Genomic DNA, 18,889 nt, shown 5'->3' on the forward strand with positions numbered 1-18,889 from the left:
AGTTATAGAGGGATACAACGCGTAGTGTTAACAGGAGTAATAGAATAAAAATAAATAGTTAATAGCTAAAACACACAACACATTAAAAACACGTTTAATAATGTACTTTACTCTTTAAATAGTGTTAGATACATCTTAAAATATGCCTATTATAGAAATAAATACCTCTGTTTTTAATTACATTAAACATTTTAATAAATACTAATGCTAGTATAGTGCTATTACATAATTTAATAGATTTATAAACTAAGATATATATAAACTTACTCTATTTCTTCTTAGACGCTCTATAGATAATTTTACGTGTTATTAGTAATTAGCCTCTAATTAGCCTAGAAGACCCTAGAAGTTTTAATTAGCTTAGAAGTTTTAGAAGTTTTGTCTAATCTAAAATAGTATTAGTGCAAAATCATCTGTGGGGCGGCTGACTCGTGAGATAACAGCCAGGCTCGCTGGCCAGAGCCAGCCACTCATCCTTGGCGAAGTCAACATCTCTTGATTGAATGAGACGGAATTCCCTCGTCTATCTGGAGCTCACCATGATATAGCAGACCTGTGGCTAGCCTACTTCACCTTTTGCCAATCCGAACAGCCTTCCACCGAACACTGTCTTTCAGCCATCAACGCTTGTATTACACAATGCCTATCTCTCCTCTGAACATCCTTTCAACTGAGGCTGCTGTCCTCGATAACGTGACGTCCCTCATCGCATTACTCGGCTACATTGTTAGCAAGGTGCGAGAGGTGCGCGGATTCCGCAAGGATTGCCAGGAACTCACGAATACTTGTATTGCGCTTTCTCTCACTTACCTAGACAATAAGAAGGCGCTCGAAGACGCAAAATTGAAGAGCGAATTTGACGACTGTCTGAAGGAGGTCTATAGCCTTGTGATGCAATGTCGAGAATGGAATATTGCGCACATCGCGTTGGATGTTACTATAAAGCACAGATTTACGTCGATGAAAGCAAAGCTGGATAATATCCGTAAGGCTTTCGAATTGGAGATTCTGGTGAGTCCCTCAATCCAGCATACGAAGAACATCAACGCACACACAGGACCAGTTCGTTTCTGATCAGGCTTCAGATGGCGCTTAAGGGAGCCTCGTCGGAGGCTGCTGACGCTCTTCGCTCACTAGCGACGGAAATGAATGAAATGCGAGATGCCAGGGAAGAGGATGGAAAGGATAGGAAAGCCATGCTGGAGAAACTTCGCCAGCTTCAGGACGACGTGTCAGAGTCGCGCCGCAACATCTTGTCTCTGAAGCCGCTCCCAAATACGACTCTGAATATAGTCTCAGTGCCTGACCCAAGTATCTTTGTGTCGAAGGAGTCCGCCGACGGGAAGCCTATAAAAGGAACGTTCAAAGGCTCTCAAATCTCCTTCCATGAAGTCATCGATAAGAGAGGGGTATCGGATGGGCTCCCTCGAGTGGTCAAGCTGTATCGAGATATGACGGAGATAGCACAAATCCAGACGCTGTACGGTATTGTTGAGATAGATGGATCCCTTTATGCTGCCATGGAAGACATGGCACAGCACATGAGCTTCGCGGATGCTTTGGAGACGGGCTTCATTGCCAAGCTGAGCCGCCTACAGAAACTCCAGATCGGGCACGAGATAGCGGCTACTCTCTCAGCTCTTCATAGGGCTGAAATTATTGTCAAGGTCATGTCCGACGTCACGACTCACCTTGAAACCATGCCCGACGGCTCAATAAGGGCAAAGCTTTCCGGATTGCGAAGTGCTCGAAGAGTAAGCGTTCCATCTCTGAATCTGGTCATATATGGTTTCCGCATCCAGCAGTGACTGACTAGTATCAGATATGGGAGACAACAACTCGCGACGTACAGGATCCAAGGTTCGAAGCTCCGGAAACGGAGAAAGTGGGATCACGGTCTCCCATGTCAGATGTTTGGGCGTAAGTATTCAGTTACGCCCGTCTCGTAGTTTAACCACTTACAATAACTCACAGGCTAGGCACCATTCTCCATATGCTCTTTCTTACGGAATTTCCCTTTAGCAAGAAAGTGGACCAAGCAAAGCCAGACGACAAGACGGCGCGGCGCGAGATCAAAGATCTTCTCCAGGCAAAGAAGGGACCTTTCACCAGTTACCCTTTGCCTATGCCAAAAGAGACTGAGCTGGCTCGGGAATGTCTTCGGTCAGATCCGTTCCTCAGACCACCGGCTTCCTGGGTCGCCCAGCAAATGTTCGAAGTCTTGATCAGTGTTGCGGCCGAAGATAATCCTAATCTTCCTCTGGCAGTCCCGATGCCAAGAGCATCCAACGATATGGAGAAGTCGAGCATGGATGAACTGGTAAAGCGGATTCATTTAGTGGCGCGAGAAGCCAAAACCAAAAAAAACAGATATTCGGAAGTTTGCGCAAGTCGAGATAAGCAAGTTGATACGAGCGGCCGAAGGAATCAATCCGGTATACGCCTACACTGTGGGCTTAGCCTATCTTCGCGATCTTGTCGAGCTTAGTAGTGATGATCAACCATCGCCTGGATTTGTACCAGGTGAAGTCCGACGTGCGAAGCTAGCCCTGCCGTACCTTGACATGGCCCAACAACAAGGGCATGTCGGTGCGATCAAAGAGTTGGTTCTCGCTCATAAGCATCTGGCAGAACACTATTACTCCTTGTTAAAGATAGACTATGAATAAACCAAGACTAGAGATTTCTACATGAGCTTGATTGCTTAGTTCCATCACAGTTCAGAATTTGCTTTCCTCTTCCGGCTCGACAATGACAACCAACCTGATCTGAGGTTCAACTCCGAGTCTGTTTCCAACATTTTTCTGACTTGAGGGAGCTCGTAGCTCCCATCATACCATTCAGTCTCCTCACCGTAGGTCGAAGCAGCTATCCCCGACGGGCCATCCATGATCTCATCCATCACCACTACTAAAGATGTCGCGTCAAATCGCCCGGCCGGATTGGGATCTAAGCACCGCTCCAGTACTCTCATGAGGCCTGCGAGGTAATGGGCATTTCCATCCTCGTCGCAAAGCAGCGGAAAAATCTTACCATTATTGATGATCTTCACGGCGAGCAGGCCCCACGAAAAGATGTCATCGGCTGTTGAGGAGCCCTGCGTGTGATTGGTAATTTCTGGCGTCATGAAGTCGGCGTAGGAATAAGACCTGGTGGCCATGCTCGAGGAACTGGCGAGAGGTTGTGAGTCCATATTCTTGACGGTGGTAGTGATGTCTTTCCCTTCGCCTAGGTCAGACAGCAGACAGTCGAACTCGATTTCGTCTTCGCCTGCTTGGCGGAGAGATGTCACCAGAACGTTATTCGGATGAATGTCTCTATTTAAACCCTATTGTCAGCATCTAGACTCACATCTACATTCGTCAGCAACCAGCGATTGGGAACATACCGGTGCACGATACCCTTCTTATGAATCGTCATCAAGCCATTCGCAAGTCCACTCAGCGCCCCGCAAATGACCAACCAGTTATTTTCTAGTTCTCCCGGCCTTAATCTTCTTTCTAAAAACCCCAGTATGTCGCCCTGTTCTGCGAAGTCGAACACGAGGGCGAAGGTCTCCTTTGTAGTAGTTGGGAGCACCTTGATTGCATTCAAATCGATAATACGCCCTGTTTCATCCACGAATACTTTGCAGAACCCGTAGAATGGGACGCAACCACTGGAATCTCCGGCAAGAGCTGAGTACACAGTGGCCAACTATAATCCGTCAGCTGGAAAGGCTTAGAAAAGACGGCGACCTGCCGCATACCTCGACAAAGAATTTCGCTTGGTCATCAAAACTCTTACCCACTAAGGCCACTTTCAATCCGACCATTCCCCGTCCTTCCTCGGTATGATCATACATTTTTGTCGGCTTCCTCGCCCAGCTCGCTTTATACACTCGCCCGAAACTGCCTTTTCCAATGAACGCTAGGTTCGCGAGGTCGATTTCACGAGAATCGATAAAGACTAGGAAATCGCTGTAAGATGGATCATAGTTCTCGCCGAGAATCTTTCGAAGGGCTTCATGTTGTATAGAGAGGGTATTTCGGTGTCGGTACTTGAGATCGAAGAAGTCGAAGGCAGCCCAGACGCCGGATCGGTGCTCTAGCTGCCGCATCTTCAGGCCCGGAAGGGTTTGGAGGAGGTAGAAGGTCTGGCTACTACAATCGTAGGTAAACGCGCAGTCGTTCTAGTAAGAAGACCTGCTTAGTGGCTGTCCGGCTCATGGATGCGTATCGGGGAGTTGTGGAAGAAAAGAACTCACCCAAAGTTCTAGGAAATATCGAAACTGCTTCACAACTTCTGTCCCTTCTAATTTCTGTTGCTGAAATACGACCCTGTTTCCAATCGTCAAGCCGGGGTATCGATAGCCAGAACCAACATGCGAAAGGAATAAATCGTCCGTGAGATATAGAGTGTGATTGACACTGTCCACTGAAACAGTACACAGAGTTCCGTTTAATGCCTTGGCATCGAGGCCCAACCCACTCTCTAGGTCGACGAGGCTCTTTGCGTCGATTTCCTCGAGCGTCTCCCAGGAATAGAACGAGAACAGGTTCATTGGGTCGATGATTGGACTTTCATGGGCTCTCCGACGGAACTCGAGGTCGAGCTTATATCTAATGAGTTGATGCTCGCGCTACAAGCAGTCTTCTGGGGTACTTACAAACTCTTGGGAGTCCTCTTTGAAGAAGAAACTGGTTATCTCGCTCTATTACCGTCTTAGAATCGTTCAATCCCGCTTGACTAAGCATGAGCCTACGAGGGGTCAGAGGCTTACCGGACGCTGAGACAACACCTCACTCAATGGCTGCTTCGCAATGATTTCCCGAACGCTTTCATCATCTTGGTTCCCTGTTTTCCACCATTTAGCGAACTCCTCAGATGTAATGAGCCGATCGATCTCCGCTTTATGGAGCGCATTCTGCTTCGACACTACCAACATTCGGCACAGCGACCATACATCCCAAAGTTCCTCGGCTTCCATGATTTTGGTCGTCGTGATCTTGGCCAAATCTTTGGTCCGCTCTTTATCTTGCTCTTCTTTTGCCTTCTCAGCTTCCGCATCCACAGGAACCTCGTCATCACCTTCACCCTCACGGTCGGTGTTCTCGCTATCGTCGAGATCGTCCCCCATACCCTCAAATAAACCTCTAGGCGGAAACTCCGGCGTCTCCTCAATCATGCGCTCTACACATTCCCTCAAAGCCTTCTGATCTTCTACCAACCTCAACAACTCCAGCGCCTCCCTTCTAAACCCCGGCAACCCTCTCACCCCCTCAACATCACAGAGCACAAACCTTCCTAGCTCTTTCCAGATCCCTAAATCCTCTTCATGCGGCATAACCGTAACCTTGTCAACTTTGACACCATTTCGCTCGCTCAACTCGAGATTGTCCCGCATCAGCTGCTCGGTGCGATAATAACGTCTATCATAGAGTTCATTTCTTCCTCTAACTCTCGTCCGCAACGTTGATCGAAAGACGTCTAGCGCGGCATTGAAATCCCCGTCGTGGCATTCGGTAACCCATTCGGGGTCCAATTCAGTCAGCGCCAAGCGCAGGACATTGTCGGCCCAGGACCAGCGAAAGAAGAGGACGACCGCTGCATGCTCGGCTAATATGTCGCTTATGGTACTTTGGGGCCTAGATTCGGACTGAAGCTGGGAAAGTGTGTTTAGAAGGAGAGTCCGTTCAAAGGGCTGGAGTCTGACGCGGAGGGGAAGAGTGTATGGGGATGACAATGGGTTTGAGTTTGAGGAGGAAGGGAAGTAGGAGAGCGCATTAAGAAGGCATATATGCCGAAGGCGTGTTATACGCGGCCAGCTACAGCGCTCGCGGATGTGGAAGAGGTAGCGGTCATCCATTGTGGATGTCAAAATGTGAAGGAGAATCTCGTCGCATCAGGCTGAGACGAAGTCATGGCTCCTCCAGCCTTGTGATATCACCTGATCTTCGGGTGGGCCTGTGGCGTGGAGATGCATGTCGCCTAGAAAAATCCATTCAGAGGATTTTAATATCAGTATTTTCGAATATTTACACCTTTGATTGAACATTGATCGGCTGACACAGAATGGAGTGAGGGCTTTCAGACGCATTGTACAACATCAGAGCATCAAGGGTATCGCGACCATTGAAATTTCAAGCATACTAAGGCGCTCGATTGCATTCGATAGCAATACTAGAGTGCCACCTTCCAAAAATACACTTCAAGAAATGGAATAATAAATGAAGGTAGAACGGAGCAAATCGAAGATGAGACGAGAATGGCAGCTGCGACAGGCTTAGAAAAAGCAAGCAATCTTAATACATACCGACCTCAGCTGTGTTTGCCCCTTAATGTTACGCCAGCTAATCACACAGAAATCTAGCTCCTCATTTGAGACGGCAAATGACAGCTGCTGAAGCTCGCGTTAATATGAGAACGTGCAGGCTGAGAGCACTGCGCTAGTACACTTGCTTTCGTACTGATGCAGAGCAATAGTATAGTAGAGTAGCGGGCACAGTTCGACTGTGCAGGGGGAGATGCGGGCAGAAGAGGGGGGTTTGAGGGGAGTCAAGGAGGGTTGAGAGGTTCAGAGTGAAATAAGACTAGGACGTTTGATGAGCTGCTTACTTCAAGATTATATAATGAACATAGAAATTGGAGTGCAGATCTAAGACTTTTTGAAGCTCTAATTTTGCTGGCTTAGAGGCCTCCATTTTCGGGGGCAAATCACTCCAGAATATGGAGGCTTCTAAGCCAATCCAACATGGTTTATAGCGAAAGCGTTTCCCGCACTAGCTGAATCGAACACTTTTCCTGGTAATTCATTAAACGGTGGAAGCGAGGTTCCTCTCATTGCGCAGTTCATTGTTAACAAGTCACGCTATCCAGTCCCGATAATCAGAGTTCCATCGCCGACTGAGCAGAGGCTACACCTTAAGATATTTACTGCGAACGTTTCGAGTTTCTGTTATGTAAACTTTTGAAAAGCATTCTCTGTGAATAATTTGGGCGTCTCGAGGTGATTAGGTAAGAATAATTCTACAATCTCGGAAGTATCTATGACGGAATGGCGGTTATCAGGAGACACGAGGCTGGAAACAGTTCCTAGGCAGAAGTGAACGCTCAGTGATGCATTGGCTTTACTGAAGTTGAAAGAGGGTGAGAGCCCGGATTCGGGCTTTGTATGACGATGCTAGGATGCGAAAGGTTCCTACATACAAGGGTGGCGCGTGTGGGAAGTCATCAAGGAGGAGTCGTAGGGGCTTGGCAGTATAATAAAAGTTCTTTGCTGTAACCATATTAGAATAAAATGGTCTCACCATAGCCAATTTACGTGCGTCTGAAAGTGTCATCCTACTCCAGATGGCCTCTCATCAGCAGTGCATTCTCCTGTTTCTTCAGTACAAGTGTTACGCCCCATCCTCCTCACTGGGCTTCCGCCATCTCTGAAAAATCAGCTCCCGCTGGAATCAAGCAGGAAACAGTTTTCCGCGAAGTCACAAAGAGACGATTCCACGATTCCTGAGTGTGAAGAAGCTCGAGAAGGTACCAATCACGTTGGCTATTGGTGCTTTGTCGGGAAAGTACATGTTATTAAGGGCGACCACACCCAGGGAGGCGCACGATATCTGTGGTGAAGAATCCATTCTGCGCTCGATTTGTTGGGTGAAGGTGTTGCTGAATCGACATTCTTAAAAGCATAATACCAAGACACTAGCTGAAGTTTAGTCGGCGCATCACTGCTTGCATGTTGGTGTTTGATACTAACAATTGATTTCAGCCCCGACAACCCACAACGGCGGCGTAATCTTTCATACTTCAAACACCGTCAACGCCGTTAAAATGGATTGTAGATCCAGTCTTCAGGACTGAAGAACACTTCGAAATCCACACCACCAAATACACCAATTGCTGGGAACAGATCGCATTCACCCCTTAACCCAGTTGTTCCACCTTCGCTTCTGGCATCCAGCTCTTCATTTCCGTCCCAGCCTCCTTCCCTCATTCCATTGCGCGTGAAGAAAACGTCAATATCGAGCAGCCTCGCTCGTTGAGTCGGTTCATAGGAAGGAGGCTTCTGGGGAGGAGCAAACTTGATGCCAATGCCTACAATGTCGCCCGGCTTAAATGTAGTGGTGAAGTCGACCCCTCCCCAGGTGTCGTTAACATATTTCCTTCCATCATCGCCGTGAATGCCGAGGGATGCGCGTTGCCACCCCGGTAATCTGAACGTGGGATAAGGTGGAGCAACGAAGCCTACCGCAATTCCAGCTTCTGCTTCTTCTAGCGTACGCTCTCCGCGACCGACTCCGGTAACTTTTAGCTCAAAATAGATGGTCTTAGGCTGTTGTGTGTGAAGAGGTGAATCCCAAAACACCGAATACATTGGGAGGTTCGTCAGGATGCTTGAGTCTTTACACTTGGCATGGGTCCTACATTTCCAGTGGCCAGGACGCTTCTGCGGTAATAAATCGCCTGTGTATGTCGGTGCCTTGAGCAAGGCTAACTGGCCGTGTTGGATCGCAGTATGTTGAGCAGGGGTGAGATTCTGCGGCTGCCAGAGAGGGTTCGCTTCGGTCCAGGCAAAGGCTCGGTCTCCATCTTCCATAGTACAGTTTGCAGTTGGAGAGCTATCGTAGCAAATTGATGGGGGTGGCGGAAGAAGTGAGTTGTCTGGAATCACTGTCCAGTCATGGTAGGGCGGAGGTTCCCAACTTGGAGGTGGCTGCTGGGGATACTGAGGCGGGGGAGGACCTGGGGTAGCTACATAACCTGAGGATGAATCCCCTTGGGCTGGTGGAGACACATGAGGCGACTGGTATTTCCCAGAAGGGCTTCCCAGATGTTGCTGATTTGATGAGTTCATGTAGTATGGGTTGCTTGGATGGAATTGGTGCTGCTGCCCATCTTGTTCACGCTTGATCTTGTCCTTCAGTTTCTTGAACATTGCAGAGTAGAGAGGTCAGAGTGCAAATCCAAAGAGAGGTTAATGAGTTGAGCTGTATATTGAAATAGGAGAGGGAACCTAGTCAGGTCAAGTGATCTTGCTCGGTCGATGTTGGTTAGCTCTGATGATGCTTTAGAAACAATTACCCGCTCATGGATAGACAGCAGATGAAAAGAGTAAATAGTTGATGCAATGTGCGACAACAATTCCGTTGTGGAAGAGTGAAAGCTAATCGTCGGAAGCGGCCGAGCAAACCGTCGGCTTTCACTCGCTAGCGCCACGCTAACCAGAATCCCTGCATACATTGACCCAAGTCAACGTCATGCATCTTCACCATTCACTATGATGCCTCCCTAACAAAGAGCAATGGACGAGCCCTCTGCTCAGTTGCATCTTGAGATTCGCGAACGCGTCGTACGCGCCCTCGCAACACGTCGACCTCTACTACACCACCTAAACGCCGACACCAGCTGGCTGCTCCAGATTCCGCGCCCCGCCTCTGCAATCCGACACGGCAGTCGCATATACTACAATATCCTCATCGACCCGTGGTTTGTCGGTGGGCAGTCCGATGTCGCGCGCTGGTTCTCGCAGCAATGGCACGCGACAGAGAGCGCTGTGAAAACGGTGGCCGAAGTGGAGGCGCTGGCACAGCAGATCGAGATATTTACGGGCGGCCTGCGACTAGGGAAGGGAAGGGTGACGAAAAAAGAGGCCGCAGCAGACATTGAAACGTTCATCGACGCGGTTGCCATATCGCATGAATTTACCGATCATTGCCACAAGGAAACGCTGCTAGAGCTTCATAAGGATATACCTGTCTTCGCGACCGAGGTGCGTCCTGCCATCACACTTCAAAGCTGCACGAGTCGTTAAGATGCTAATGTCGGTACCCAGAAAGCCGCAAGTTTGATATCCAGCTTCAAACACTTCCGTAGCATAGTCGCCATTCCTACCTTTACCTCCGACCTGCCAGACTGGCGTTCCTACTCGCTCGCTCCACTCCCCACATGGCTCTCGATATCGCGTCTGACCGCCTCCAACGACGCCCTTTACTACCATTCCGCCCTCCTTATAGCTTTCGCCACGCATCCCTTCCTACCCTCCACGCCTCGCAAACGAACATCCGCCTCCATGTTCCCGGACCCGTCTGCTGAATCCAGCGGTCCCGACGCCGCTGAATGCGTAATATACACTCCTCACGGGATCCCCCACGCCTCCCTAGTACCGATTGAACTGGCAGACCCCCCACTACATACACTAGCCTTTCTGCATGGGCTCCACGATGTCTCGATTGCAGCAGCCCAGCAACTCAATCTGGGTGCCAAAAACGGCCTTTTGGCTCAAAGGGCACTACGAGCAAAGTACTGGGTCGGAACACATGATGAGGTGAAGACGGGCGGTGGCTTAGTAGGCTGGTTCCTACGACGCAAGATCTGGACTCTGGAAGATGCGCTGAGGGACGTTAGCCCGGAGGTAAATGACAAGGATATAGATATGGAAGACGTCAGGTTTGAAGAAATAGGCAATGGGCAGAGTAGAGTTTTAGAGTGATAGAGCCGGCTGAATGTGCATCGCAGTAGATTATATACCCGGTTCGTCATTGTGAGTACAGCCTGCATTTTAGGATCTATGGGGATAACAGCATATAGTTTGGAAAAAATTTCCTCCTTAACCTAATTTTTTATTTTTTATTTTTTTTAGATTGTTGATGTCTTTGAAAGGAGACTTGATGCATCTATAGACCAGAGCGGAGGAAGCTCGCGAGGAAGAACGGAATACGGAAGGACGGGGCGGAGGGGGGATTCAGGACAGGAAAGCGTATAGAACATACGCAGCTACAAGGTCAAATGAAGGTAGGACTAATCCTACAGGCTTAAAATTAAGACATGAGTTCTTTGAGGTATTCGATGCTTGCCTGTAGCGGTTTTAAGTAGTTGTCTATTATAGGCGTGCCACAAAACACATATCCGCCACAGAAGTTAGTACATTTAGCACATCAGAGCTCTTGAAGTAGACAGAGCGGTACAATTATTTAATAACAAGACATAGGAGCTTTAATTAGTCCACTTGTTCACTTTCAAATCGCATCACTTCCTGTTCTTGGCCGTCAAGCCTTTTTGCACCAGACACGGTCGCCCCGCTGCTTGAGTCTGGGTGCAGGAGTCACACCCACAAAAGGGTTAGTTAATTGGAGCGAGTGGCCGACTTTCCCTGATAGTGTTGTATTCCAGGATTGGACGCGGATCTTTGGTCCAACGTAATTCTGTAGCTCAGCGTTGCAGCTGTTTGGCCTTATCGATAAGGTATAACGAGTATGAGGCAGACCCCATGGAGCCTTGCCAAAGTTCCATCCCTCTCCCTACATCATATCGCCGTCCTCTCTCCTCTCACATACCTATACATGTCTACAATATGTACCCTTTGTCTTTCAACAAGGACCCAGTTAGTCCCACGGCGAACATCATCGCCATCCTCCAGCTCTCGAGCAAGGTTGTTGGGTATTTAACGGACGTAGAAGATGCCTCGAAAGATCATGCAAGATCCACTATTAAGGCCTCGAATTTGCATCGTCTCCTTCTGAATCTAAGGTTCCGCTTCGAGGGTGGAGCCGCCGATATACCGTGGTATACGGTCATCCGAGCCCTCGCAGTCGAGAAAGGACCATTGGGCTAGTTTGAAAAAGGAGAGATTACCGACATCTTGGGTCGAATAGAGAGCATGAAGACGCTGATAGAGATTGCTTTCCAGAGAGACCATTTGTAAGATTCCAGACTAGCACGGCAAGGTAACACTGCTTATATATCCAAGCAAACTCTCTCAAACCATCAAAGACAATACCCACTTCATTCAGATCCACATTCCTACTCGCAGCAAAATGAGGGCATATTGAAATGGTCCGGCTTCTGCTTGACAATCCCGCTGAACTCAACGCACTGGGCGGATACTGCGGCAACGCACTCCAGGTGACTTCATACATAGGCTACGAGCCGATAGTGAAGCTGCTGCCCAACCACGGTGCCAACCCCAACCCCCAGAGTGGAGAGTACAGCAACGCACTTTACTCTACTTCATACGGAGACTATGAGCAGAAAATGAAGCTGCTGCCCAACCACGGTGCCAACCCCAACGCCCAGGGTGGATTTTACAGCAACTCATTATACAAAGCTTCATCTGGAGGCTATGAGCAAATAGTGAAGCTACTCCTCAGCTACAGTACTAACCCCAACGCCCAGGGTTGAGAGTACAGCAACGCACTTTGCTCTGCTTCATACGGAGGCTATGAACAGATAGTAATGCTACTTGACCACGGAGCGAATCCCAACGCACTCCAGGCGGCTATAGGAGGCCACAAGCAGGCTATGAGGCTGCTGCTTAACAAGGGCGCTGACGCCACCGCGCAATATGGTAGTGCACTCCGGGTGGCTTTATGGAGAGGCCATGAGCAGATTGTGAAGCTGCTGCTTAACATCAGCACCGACGTTAGGGTGGACACTACAGCAACACCCTCGAGGCGGCTTCGTGGAGAGGCCACGAGCCGATGGTGAGACTCCTGCTTAACAGGGGCGCCAATTTCAACGCGGAGGCTAGACGCCACGACAACGCACTTTATGCAGCTTCCGCCAGAGGGCACAACCAGCCAGGGAAACTATTGCCCAACAACGGAGCACATTGGCCAATTCAGAATACATACCGAATTCTCATTAGCCAAACGGGTAATATATATATATCAATAAGAACACTGTTTCAAATGTGGAAATGAGCTCTTGGTTGTCGTCACATAGACACAGCTCTTACCATAAATGTTGAAAGGTGCACATGAGGATGGCCATGGCACTTACGCTCCCGGGAGCATGGATCTGAACTGCCACAACTTTATGACAATATACCTTGTGTAATGTTCGGCGGGAGCTGCGATATAACTAAATTACAGACTGCAGATGATGCTACCAAAGTATTGATTAGAAATAGCAATGCATGTGCACGAGCAAAGATGTTTGGATGTCAAGGTGCCTCTCATTTCCTTCAGGAGGCAGATGGATTATTCCCGGGGAGTTGAATACGCTTAAGCGGCAGTGCTTGTCGTCGATGCTAATCCACACCTAGGTCCTGTCGAGGATATAGATGCTCGAAATGGTCAGGAAAAAAAGAAGGAAAAAGATAGAATTGACTATGCGGCGAAGAGCGCGCCGGTCACTGAAACAGTTCCTGTTAGTATGAAAAAGAAGGACTTCAGGAACATTCAGGTAGCAGAGCTTCGAGCCGATACGCATGACGATCAGCGTCGAACTGAGAACGAAGAATATCACGCGGGACTTCCTGATGCCGCAACCCCAAAGGCCGAGAATGGAGCTAAAAACCAGGTCAGAGGTCCTACCATCTAGGATTAGATGCAGGCAAGACGTTCCTAAGCTTGTGAAAGACTTCCCCAGCTGATTTCAGTGAAGGACAAAGGCTCAATCATGAAATATCAAGTATTTCAAGCTGTTAGGAGGCCGTTTGATGTATAGAGTTAGAATTAACTGCAACCTGAGAAAAATGTTCGCGCCTGGAATGGACTGTGAGACATATCATATCCATCGCTCAGAGGAGGGTTTGTTGCTAGCCTAGATCCCTCAAGGACCCACCAAATATCAGCTGTGGATCACATGAAATATAGCAAGATGTGCCACTAGATTTAGGAGAATCTCAGGAGGATTCTAGAGTTCGAGGCTAAAGGGTATCAGGAATTCATTCAGAGCTGTAATAGTAAGTATATTCCCCTCCTAGAGCTAAGTTTGGCAAGTCCAAGGCAACCACAAATTGCCCGACCGTTAAACAATTTATCGAAACATTCAATTTTGAACATACAGCCATGACGAAGAGGAAGGGAGAATTCTTTCCAACAGTGATACTCTCTCATAGATATCTGAGCATAAAGAACCCTAGACTTCCCAAGAGACCCAATCGGTAGGATAGTCGATCTGATACATCGTGGGTGATGAAGAATGATGAAATTAGAGAATGGCGGACCTCTTGAGAACCTCGTGGGCTATGTCACACTGCCAATCTAGGCCCATGCCTATGCACGTGATCTAAGCCCTTCTACGGAGATGCTGGTGACGCTCGCAATACCAACAGTATGATAACCGTCGGAGTCGGTACTTAGAGTATTCGAAGATCATGTCGCAATAGTAGCAGTCATTAGGGGGGGAATTATTATCAAATGCTTGCGCAAACGGGCACTCGGCAAATTGGTCTATTGAATTGTGTAAATTGTGTAAAGACAGTGACGATTCGAATTCGACTCGCACATAGATAGAAGATAAACGTCTCTAATCAGAGTCCGAGGGCGCTTTCTCTTACTGGTAGAGATAGCAGAAAGGTCCCGAGGTGGTCGAGAATATCTTGTTGCTGGGCAGGCCATTTGTGCCTGTGGGAGCAGTGACATCCAGCCATTGTGGATCAGTCGGTTTGCCTTTTGCAGAATTTGGCTGTGGAAAAAGTCAGCATGGTTTTTAAAGTAGGCGCCAGGGAGACGATCATTCTGCCAATTTGTACCGCTGTAAATTATTAGCTTAATAGACCCAAGCCGATTTGAACCATTGTACATACCCCTCATATTGACTAGTCCTTGTCTTAATCTCAGCCTCTAAGTAGTTTGCCCACATCCACCAATGCCTATCGAGTTGGCCATGGTGCATCCAGAAGACTGGTTCCGCAGGAGAAACGTAGACATCACCTCCTGGATCTCCCCAGATTGAGAAGTGACCTGCCCCATGGATAGCAGCCTTTTGCGGAGTGTCATTCTGAAGGGTGTCTTGGAACTTCCCGATGGTAGGATTGCTCGTAATGTGGGAGGCAAGATCCACAGGACGCAAGAATTGAGTGGTAAAATAGTTGTTGACGTCCCGGCGCAGGCAACGTGGATTGTCGCCATAACCATCTCGTTGTGGGTTGGACTTGATCTTGAGGGCAGGGTCCATCGTCGGAGACAAGGGACCAAGATGAATCGTCGTGCTAGAGGAGCCTTAGTTCTGGCCTGAAATGCAAGATTCTAATGTAGCATCAAGCCAAGCAGCATGAAATGCTACGGACTAAAGGTAGGTGTGGGCTTACTTAGCGAACGGGCCAGTCTAGATGACTTGTCAGCACCACTGTCGTATCATGGCCCTTGGAGAACACATACCTTGACACATCCTCCTCCAGGTCCAGCAGGTATTGCGCGGCCAATGTTTCCTCCCTTATGCGCCACAGCCTCACCATTGCCGCCCATACTCCAGTTGTCTCCATTAAAAATTGGAGAGGCTGGGAGGTCTGCGTACTTGCCCCAGTTCCAGTAAGGCTGGTATCCCTTGTAGTCGCACTCCGTCTTCAGTGCTGTTTCATAAGCCCTGTGAAAGTTAGCTGTGTGGTGCCCGCCATTTAGTTATCAGAGTAGGAGTTACCAGATGTAATATCGGTGCCAGTGCATAAAGTTTGCCTTATGTTGCATTAGAACAGTAATGAAAAATTTCATTGAGGGAAACATACCGTGCCATGAACTGATGGAGTCATGTTCATGTGCACAACGACGAAGTCATCGTATCGCGACTTAGCCCCTGGATACTTCCCAGCGGGTAGTTTGGACGGCTTCGAGAGTATACACTTTATCCGTTGTCAGTAGAATTTCGAGAAAGGGCGACGAAAACTTGCCTTCACCGCGCGAATGTATTCTGTCCTCTCGTCCTTGGTAAGATCACCATACTCCTTTCGGATCGCGACAGTGCTCTTGGTGCATCCCGCTCCCCGAGTCATACCATCAGAGAGCGTGCCATCGAGCACCTTGTATGCGTTTGCAAGCGCCTGCTTCTGAATGGTGTCGATGTCGAGGGATGTAGTCTGCCTCTTGGAGAAGGGGAAGGCGGTCGAGGAACCAGAGAAGAGACACAGCGACGCCACAAAAATTTTAAATACTGCATTCCAAGCCATGACTACAATACGGCTACACCTACACAGTTCGATTCTCAGACCACCAAAATCTGAGCATAGGCAAACCCCGCTTTATACGTTCCTAGCTCATGGGGGGAGGTCATTTCTCCAACTTTTCAATTTTTGCACTGACATGTAGTACAAGTTGTTTATTTTAGATGGCAGTCACGTTCATCTGCCGTGTCTGCCGCTCAGGACGGAAATGAAAGAATACCCAGGGAAAGGATGGATGGAGTGGGCCCGAGTGGTTGCCCAGGGAGGATTCCTTCTAATCCATGAGGGTTACTGTGCTCAGCCAATAAAGATGGACAAGGCGTGACGCGGTGTTTGTAATTGATTCAAGGTATCCACTGCCAATACCAGCATTAGCAGGATTAGGATTATATGTTCCCTAACGGGTTCGGTAAGTGACCCACGATCTTTGCCACCATGAACATATTAAAGTTAAGATTTGAGAGATGCTTAATTGGACGTTCCCTTCCGTATTAAGTATAGCCTGCGGTACTTGCCTCCATACGCCTCATGAACGTATTTGAATGTACTATGGCAGGATGTTGAGGTCGCCCGTCATCGATGAGTGCTATATATGCAGCAGAGCCCTTGCACGTTGACACCGCTCAACACAGAGCAGACCGCTATTCTAAGGTGCAACCGAACAGATAAAGGAGAAAGAATCTTGACGCAAAATGGAAGGTGTCCAATGAGGTTTTTGTATTTCTAAATTCGTGCGTGGTCAGCAAATGCAAACACTATGGGTTAAATGGTTCCTGCCGGCTGACCTTAGTAAGCTTCCGCTCTGCCGGAGAGCATCTGCCAATGACTTGTTGAAGCGAGTGTCGTGGAGATGAATGTAGATTGCACGAGATCTGGTTATGCGAATCTGGGCAAGATCCTGCACCCCGCAACACGTGCGATGGAGAGGGGCAATGCCAAGCTTCATATGCGACCCAATTCCGGCAAGGCTTTCGGGACTCTTTTCGCGGCTACTCGGCTTTGCTCTTGCGTCCGCATAGCTCTCACTTCGTTTTCCAGAATACAGGCGCGGAGCAACTCTCCGGATGGAATGCCGTGCTTAGCTGTGCGCTACCTATCACAATGGCAGTTTTGAAATCAGGATACCGCTGTTCAAGGGTTTAATCTTGGATACCTGAGATTGTGCAATATTGGGCGTTGACGTTGCCAGTATGGCACAACATCGCATCATCCTGGGTTGTGAGTGGTTCTCCCTATTCTCGATTAATATCGCTGACAACGTACAGTGATGACCTTTGGTCCTGTAAGCAGAGTGGTCTAGCCTAATCCATTCGTTTACCGACCCAGAATCCTCAGAATCAAGAATGGGGAGCTAAAACAACGAGTCTCGAAGAGTTTGGGCAATTCCTCGACGCCTTTAAGGAGTACGGGTACGATGAGGTTGATACGTCGAGGCTCTACCAGCAAGGTCAGCAGGAGGCTTTTACTGGAGCCATAGGATGGAAAGAGCGCGGCTTCAAGCTGGCTACCAAAGTGTATCCCATCACCCCCGGCTTGCATTCACCTTGCCAGCTTCGCGAGCAGCTGGAGACGTCTCTCCGTGAATTACGTGCGATATCTGTCGATACATTCTACCTCCATGCAGCTGACCGAAGTGTTCCATTTGCCGAAACTCTTGACGAGGTTGACACCATGTACCGAGAAGGCAAGTTCAAGCAATTTGGCCTGAGTAACTTCGCCGCATTTGAGGTAGCCGAGATCGTGATGACCTGCAGTGCGCGTGGGTGGATCCGGCCGACGATATACCAAGCCATGTACAACGCAATTAGTACGCCTGTTTTCTGATCATTACCCGTGACCATGCTTTTTTCGCGCTCGTTTCCTACCGCTTTTACTATCCTACCTGTCAACGTTTTGACACGCTTGTTACTTTCAACAGCTAACGATTTGCAGCTCGGTCGATTGAAGCAGAGCTTATTCCCACATGTCGACGGTATGGACTCGATATCGTAACATATAATGGCCTCGCGGGAGGCCTCTTCACAGGCAAATACAGTTCCAACAATACCACGGCACCGCAGGTCTTGACGCAAGTTGACAAAACGTACCGAGCTCGGTTTCTCACGAATGCGTCGCTGGAAGCCCTAAGCGTCATCGAGCCGGTAGTTCGAAAATACGGCCTTACGTTGATCGAGACAGGATTGCGATGGCTTGTTCATCATAGTGGCTTGAGGATGAGAAGAAACGGTGGAAATGAGTAAGTGCTCCTGGAACCTGCGTATGCTATAGAAATTAGAAAACTGATATTGCAAAGCGGTATTCTTACGGGAGCAAGTAGCCTAGAACAATTCAAAATGACTCTGCCGCTGTTTGAGAAAGGCCCGTTACCCCGCGAGGTTGTCGAAGTCCTTGATGCTGCTTGGCGAATTGCCAAAGCAGAAGCGCCAGAATACTGGTTCGGTGAGCTGAAATACGGATATGACACCACGAGGGCACTCTTTAGTTAGGAGTTGTAGTTGACAATCCCACTATCGCTACTTGAACCCAGAACCAGCACTGACCAAACGCGTGCTTGCGCGTCTGAAAAACGGCGTATAGTTATCCGAAGATCGGCATCTTTACTAGTTCGGATCTAATTTCCCGATCAGCCTCGTGTCGCTCCCACTGGTGGTTACATCCCATACCTTGCCGTCGCGTTGACCGAAAGTAACCCAATGCTCTACAAATTTCGCAGCCCTTTAAATTTCACCTTGCCTTTCCACGGATTTCGCTTCGCCCTCTCCTGTGTTAATGTCTAACTTGAATCGTACAACATACAGAGGACCGCCGCTCACCGGACCTGGAATTATCTGGACTAACTCAGTCCCAAAGCCACCTCTCACCGATGCCATCTTCAACAACTGGTATGAGAACCACCACATTCCCGACATTAGAAACGCAAGGCTGGGTCCAACGGGCTGTGTCGCTGCATGGCGCTTTAAGTGTCAAGACCCTTCTCGACTACGCCCACACCTGGCGCTCTACGCCCTTCCTGACCTCTCGTTCCTA

At 48.7% G+C, this 18,889-nt stretch overlaps 9 protein-coding genes across 9 annotated transcripts; 5 read left to right on the top strand and 4 right to left on the bottom strand.

Annotated features, from left to right (window-relative positions):
* The first annotated feature begins 484 nt into the window (after window positions 1-484).
* Window positions 485-2,601, top strand: BDR25DRAFT_89864 (uncharacterized protein). Its single transcript, XM_033699210.1, has 4 exons — window positions 485-1,011; window positions 1,086-1,754; window positions 1,823-1,920; window positions 1,975-2,601. Exons 1-4 carry the CDS (start codon window positions 640-642, stop codon window positions 2,486-2,488), a joined length of 1,653 nt encoding a protein of 550 aa, XP_033552852.1. The 5' UTR covers window positions 485-639; the 3' UTR covers window positions 2,489-2,601.
* Window positions 2,602-2,663: 62 nt separating this feature from the next.
* Window positions 2,664-5,853, bottom strand: BDR25DRAFT_391337 (kinase-like protein). The gene is made up of 6 exons (XM_033698143.1): window positions 4,763-5,853; window positions 4,649-4,693; window positions 4,247-4,594; window positions 3,749-4,171; window positions 3,389-3,696; window positions 2,664-3,317 (listed from the first exon to the last, which is right to left on the bottom strand). The coding sequence occupies exons 1-6, from the start codon at window positions 5,846-5,848 to the stop codon at window positions 2,714-2,716; spliced, it is 2,814 nt and encodes a 937-aa protein (XP_033552853.1). The 5' UTR covers window positions 5,849-5,853; the 3' UTR covers window positions 2,664-2,713.
* Window positions 5,854-7,544: 1,691 nt separating this feature from the next.
* BDR25DRAFT_253647 (uncharacterized protein) lies at window positions 7,545-9,128 on the bottom strand. The gene is made up of 2 exons (XM_033686254.1): window positions 7,739-9,128; window positions 7,545-7,683 (listed from the first exon to the last, which is right to left on the bottom strand). The coding sequence occupies exon 1, from the start codon at window positions 8,915-8,917 to the stop codon at window positions 7,808-7,810; it is 1,110 nt and encodes a 369-aa protein (XP_033552854.1). The 5' UTR covers window positions 8,918-9,128; the 3' UTR covers window positions 7,545-7,683; window positions 7,739-7,807.
* Window positions 9,129-9,268: 140 nt separating this feature from the next.
* BDR25DRAFT_278770 (uncharacterized protein) lies at window positions 9,269-10,537 on the top strand. Its single transcript, XM_033687705.1, has 2 exons — window positions 9,269-9,751; window positions 9,815-10,537. The coding sequence occupies exons 1-2, from the start codon at window positions 9,284-9,286 to the stop codon at window positions 10,469-10,471; spliced, it is 1,125 nt and encodes a 374-aa protein (XP_033552855.1). The 5' UTR covers window positions 9,269-9,283; the 3' UTR covers window positions 10,472-10,537.
* Window positions 10,538-11,316: 779 nt separating this feature from the next.
* Window positions 11,317-11,593, top strand: BDR25DRAFT_379660 (uncharacterized protein; the record flags this gene model as incomplete). The annotated part of the gene is made up of 1 exon (XM_033697626.1): window positions 11,317-11,593. The coding sequence occupies exon 1, from the start codon at window positions 11,333-11,335 to the stop codon at window positions 11,591-11,593; it is 261 nt and encodes an 86-aa protein (XP_033552856.1). The 5' UTR covers window positions 11,317-11,332.
* A 168-nt stretch (window positions 11,594-11,761) lies between these two features.
* On the top strand, window positions 11,762-12,680 carry BDR25DRAFT_379672 (ankyrin; the record flags this gene model as incomplete). The annotated part of the gene is made up of 2 exons (XM_033697627.1): window positions 11,762-12,111; window positions 12,456-12,680. The coding sequence occupies exons 1-2, from the start codon at window positions 11,812-11,814 to the stop codon at window positions 12,678-12,680; spliced, it is 525 nt and encodes a 174-aa protein (XP_033552857.1). The 5' UTR covers window positions 11,762-11,811.
* A 1,579-nt stretch (window positions 12,681-14,259) lies between these two features.
* Window positions 14,260-15,868, bottom strand: BDR25DRAFT_379676 (Di-copper centre-containing protein; the record flags this gene model as incomplete). The annotated part of the gene is made up of 6 exons (XM_033697628.1): window positions 14,260-14,391; window positions 14,509-14,917; window positions 15,017-15,033; window positions 15,087-15,304; window positions 15,427-15,544; window positions 15,593-15,868. 6 exons carry the CDS (start codon window positions 15,866-15,868, stop codon window positions 14,260-14,262), a joined length of 1,170 nt encoding a protein of 389 aa, XP_033552858.1.
* Window positions 15,869-16,039: 171 nt separating this feature from the next.
* BDR25DRAFT_350293 (uncharacterized protein) lies at window positions 16,040-17,072 on the bottom strand (the record flags this gene model as incomplete). Its single annotated transcript, XM_033694680.1, has 6 exons — window positions 16,040-16,133; window positions 16,179-16,287; window positions 16,374-16,467; window positions 16,502-16,585; window positions 16,617-16,920; window positions 16,963-17,072. The coding sequence occupies 6 exons, from the start codon at window positions 17,070-17,072 to the stop codon at window positions 16,040-16,042; spliced, it is 795 nt and encodes a 264-aa protein (XP_033552859.1).
* A 54-nt stretch (window positions 17,073-17,126) lies between these two features.
* On the top strand, window positions 17,127-18,348 carry BDR25DRAFT_379686 (aflatoxin B1 aldehyde reductase member 2; the record flags this gene model as incomplete). The annotated part of the gene is made up of 4 exons (XM_033697629.1): window positions 17,127-17,144; window positions 17,198-17,669; window positions 17,795-18,098; window positions 18,156-18,348. Coding segments are annotated over 4 exons (987 nt in total), but the record flags the coding sequence as incomplete, so codon positions are not given.
* Between the last annotated feature and the right edge of the window lie 541 nt (window positions 18,349-18,889).

The sequence above is a fragment of the Lindgomyces ingoldianus genome (assembly GCF_010093535.1).
Source record: "Lindgomyces ingoldianus strain ATCC 200398 unplaced genomic scaffold BDR25scaffold_4, whole genome shotgun sequence".
Classification (NCBI taxonomy): domain Eukaryota; kingdom Fungi; phylum Ascomycota; class Dothideomycetes; order Pleosporales; family Lindgomycetaceae; genus Lindgomyces; species Lindgomyces ingoldianus.

Excerpts from the sequence above, each read along its gene's own strand:
- BDR25DRAFT_89864 (XM_033699210.1), top strand. The coding sequence starts at position 640 with ATGCCTATCTCTCCTCTGAACATCCTTTCAACTGAGGCTGCTGTCCTC. Across the intron at positions 1,012-1,085 it reads CTTTCGAATTGGAGATTCTG|ATGGCGCTTAAGGGAGCCTC; the intron begins GTGAGTCCCTCA and ends ATCAGGCTTCAG. Across the intron at positions 1,755-1,822 it reads GATTGCGAAGTGCTCGAAGA|ATATGGGAGACAACAACTCG; the intron begins GTAAGCGTTCCA and ends GACTAGTATCAG.
- BDR25DRAFT_391337 (XM_033698143.1), bottom strand. The coding sequence starts at position 5,848 with ATGGATGACCGCTACCTCTTCCACATCCGCGAGCGCTGTAGCTGGCCG. Across the intron at positions 4,595-4,648 it reads AAGAGGACTCCCAAGAGTTT|CTCGACCTCGAGTTCCGTCG; the intron begins GTAAGTACCCCA and ends ATTAGATATAAG. Across the intron at positions 4,172-4,246 it reads GATATTTCCTAGAACTTTGG|AACGACTGCGCGTTTACCTA; the intron begins GTGAGTTCTTTT and ends TCTTCTTACTAG.
- BDR25DRAFT_253647 (XM_033686254.1), bottom strand. The coding sequence starts at position 8,917 with ATGTTCAAGAAACTGAAGGACAAGATCAAGCGTGAACAAGATGGGCAG.
- BDR25DRAFT_278770 (XM_033687705.1), top strand. The coding sequence starts at position 9,284 with ATGGACGAGCCCTCTGCTCAGTTGCATCTTGAGATTCGCGAACGCGTC. Across the intron at positions 9,752-9,814 it reads TACCTGTCTTCGCGACCGAG|AAAGCCGCAAGTTTGATATC; the intron begins GTGCGTCCTGCC and ends GTCGGTACCCAG.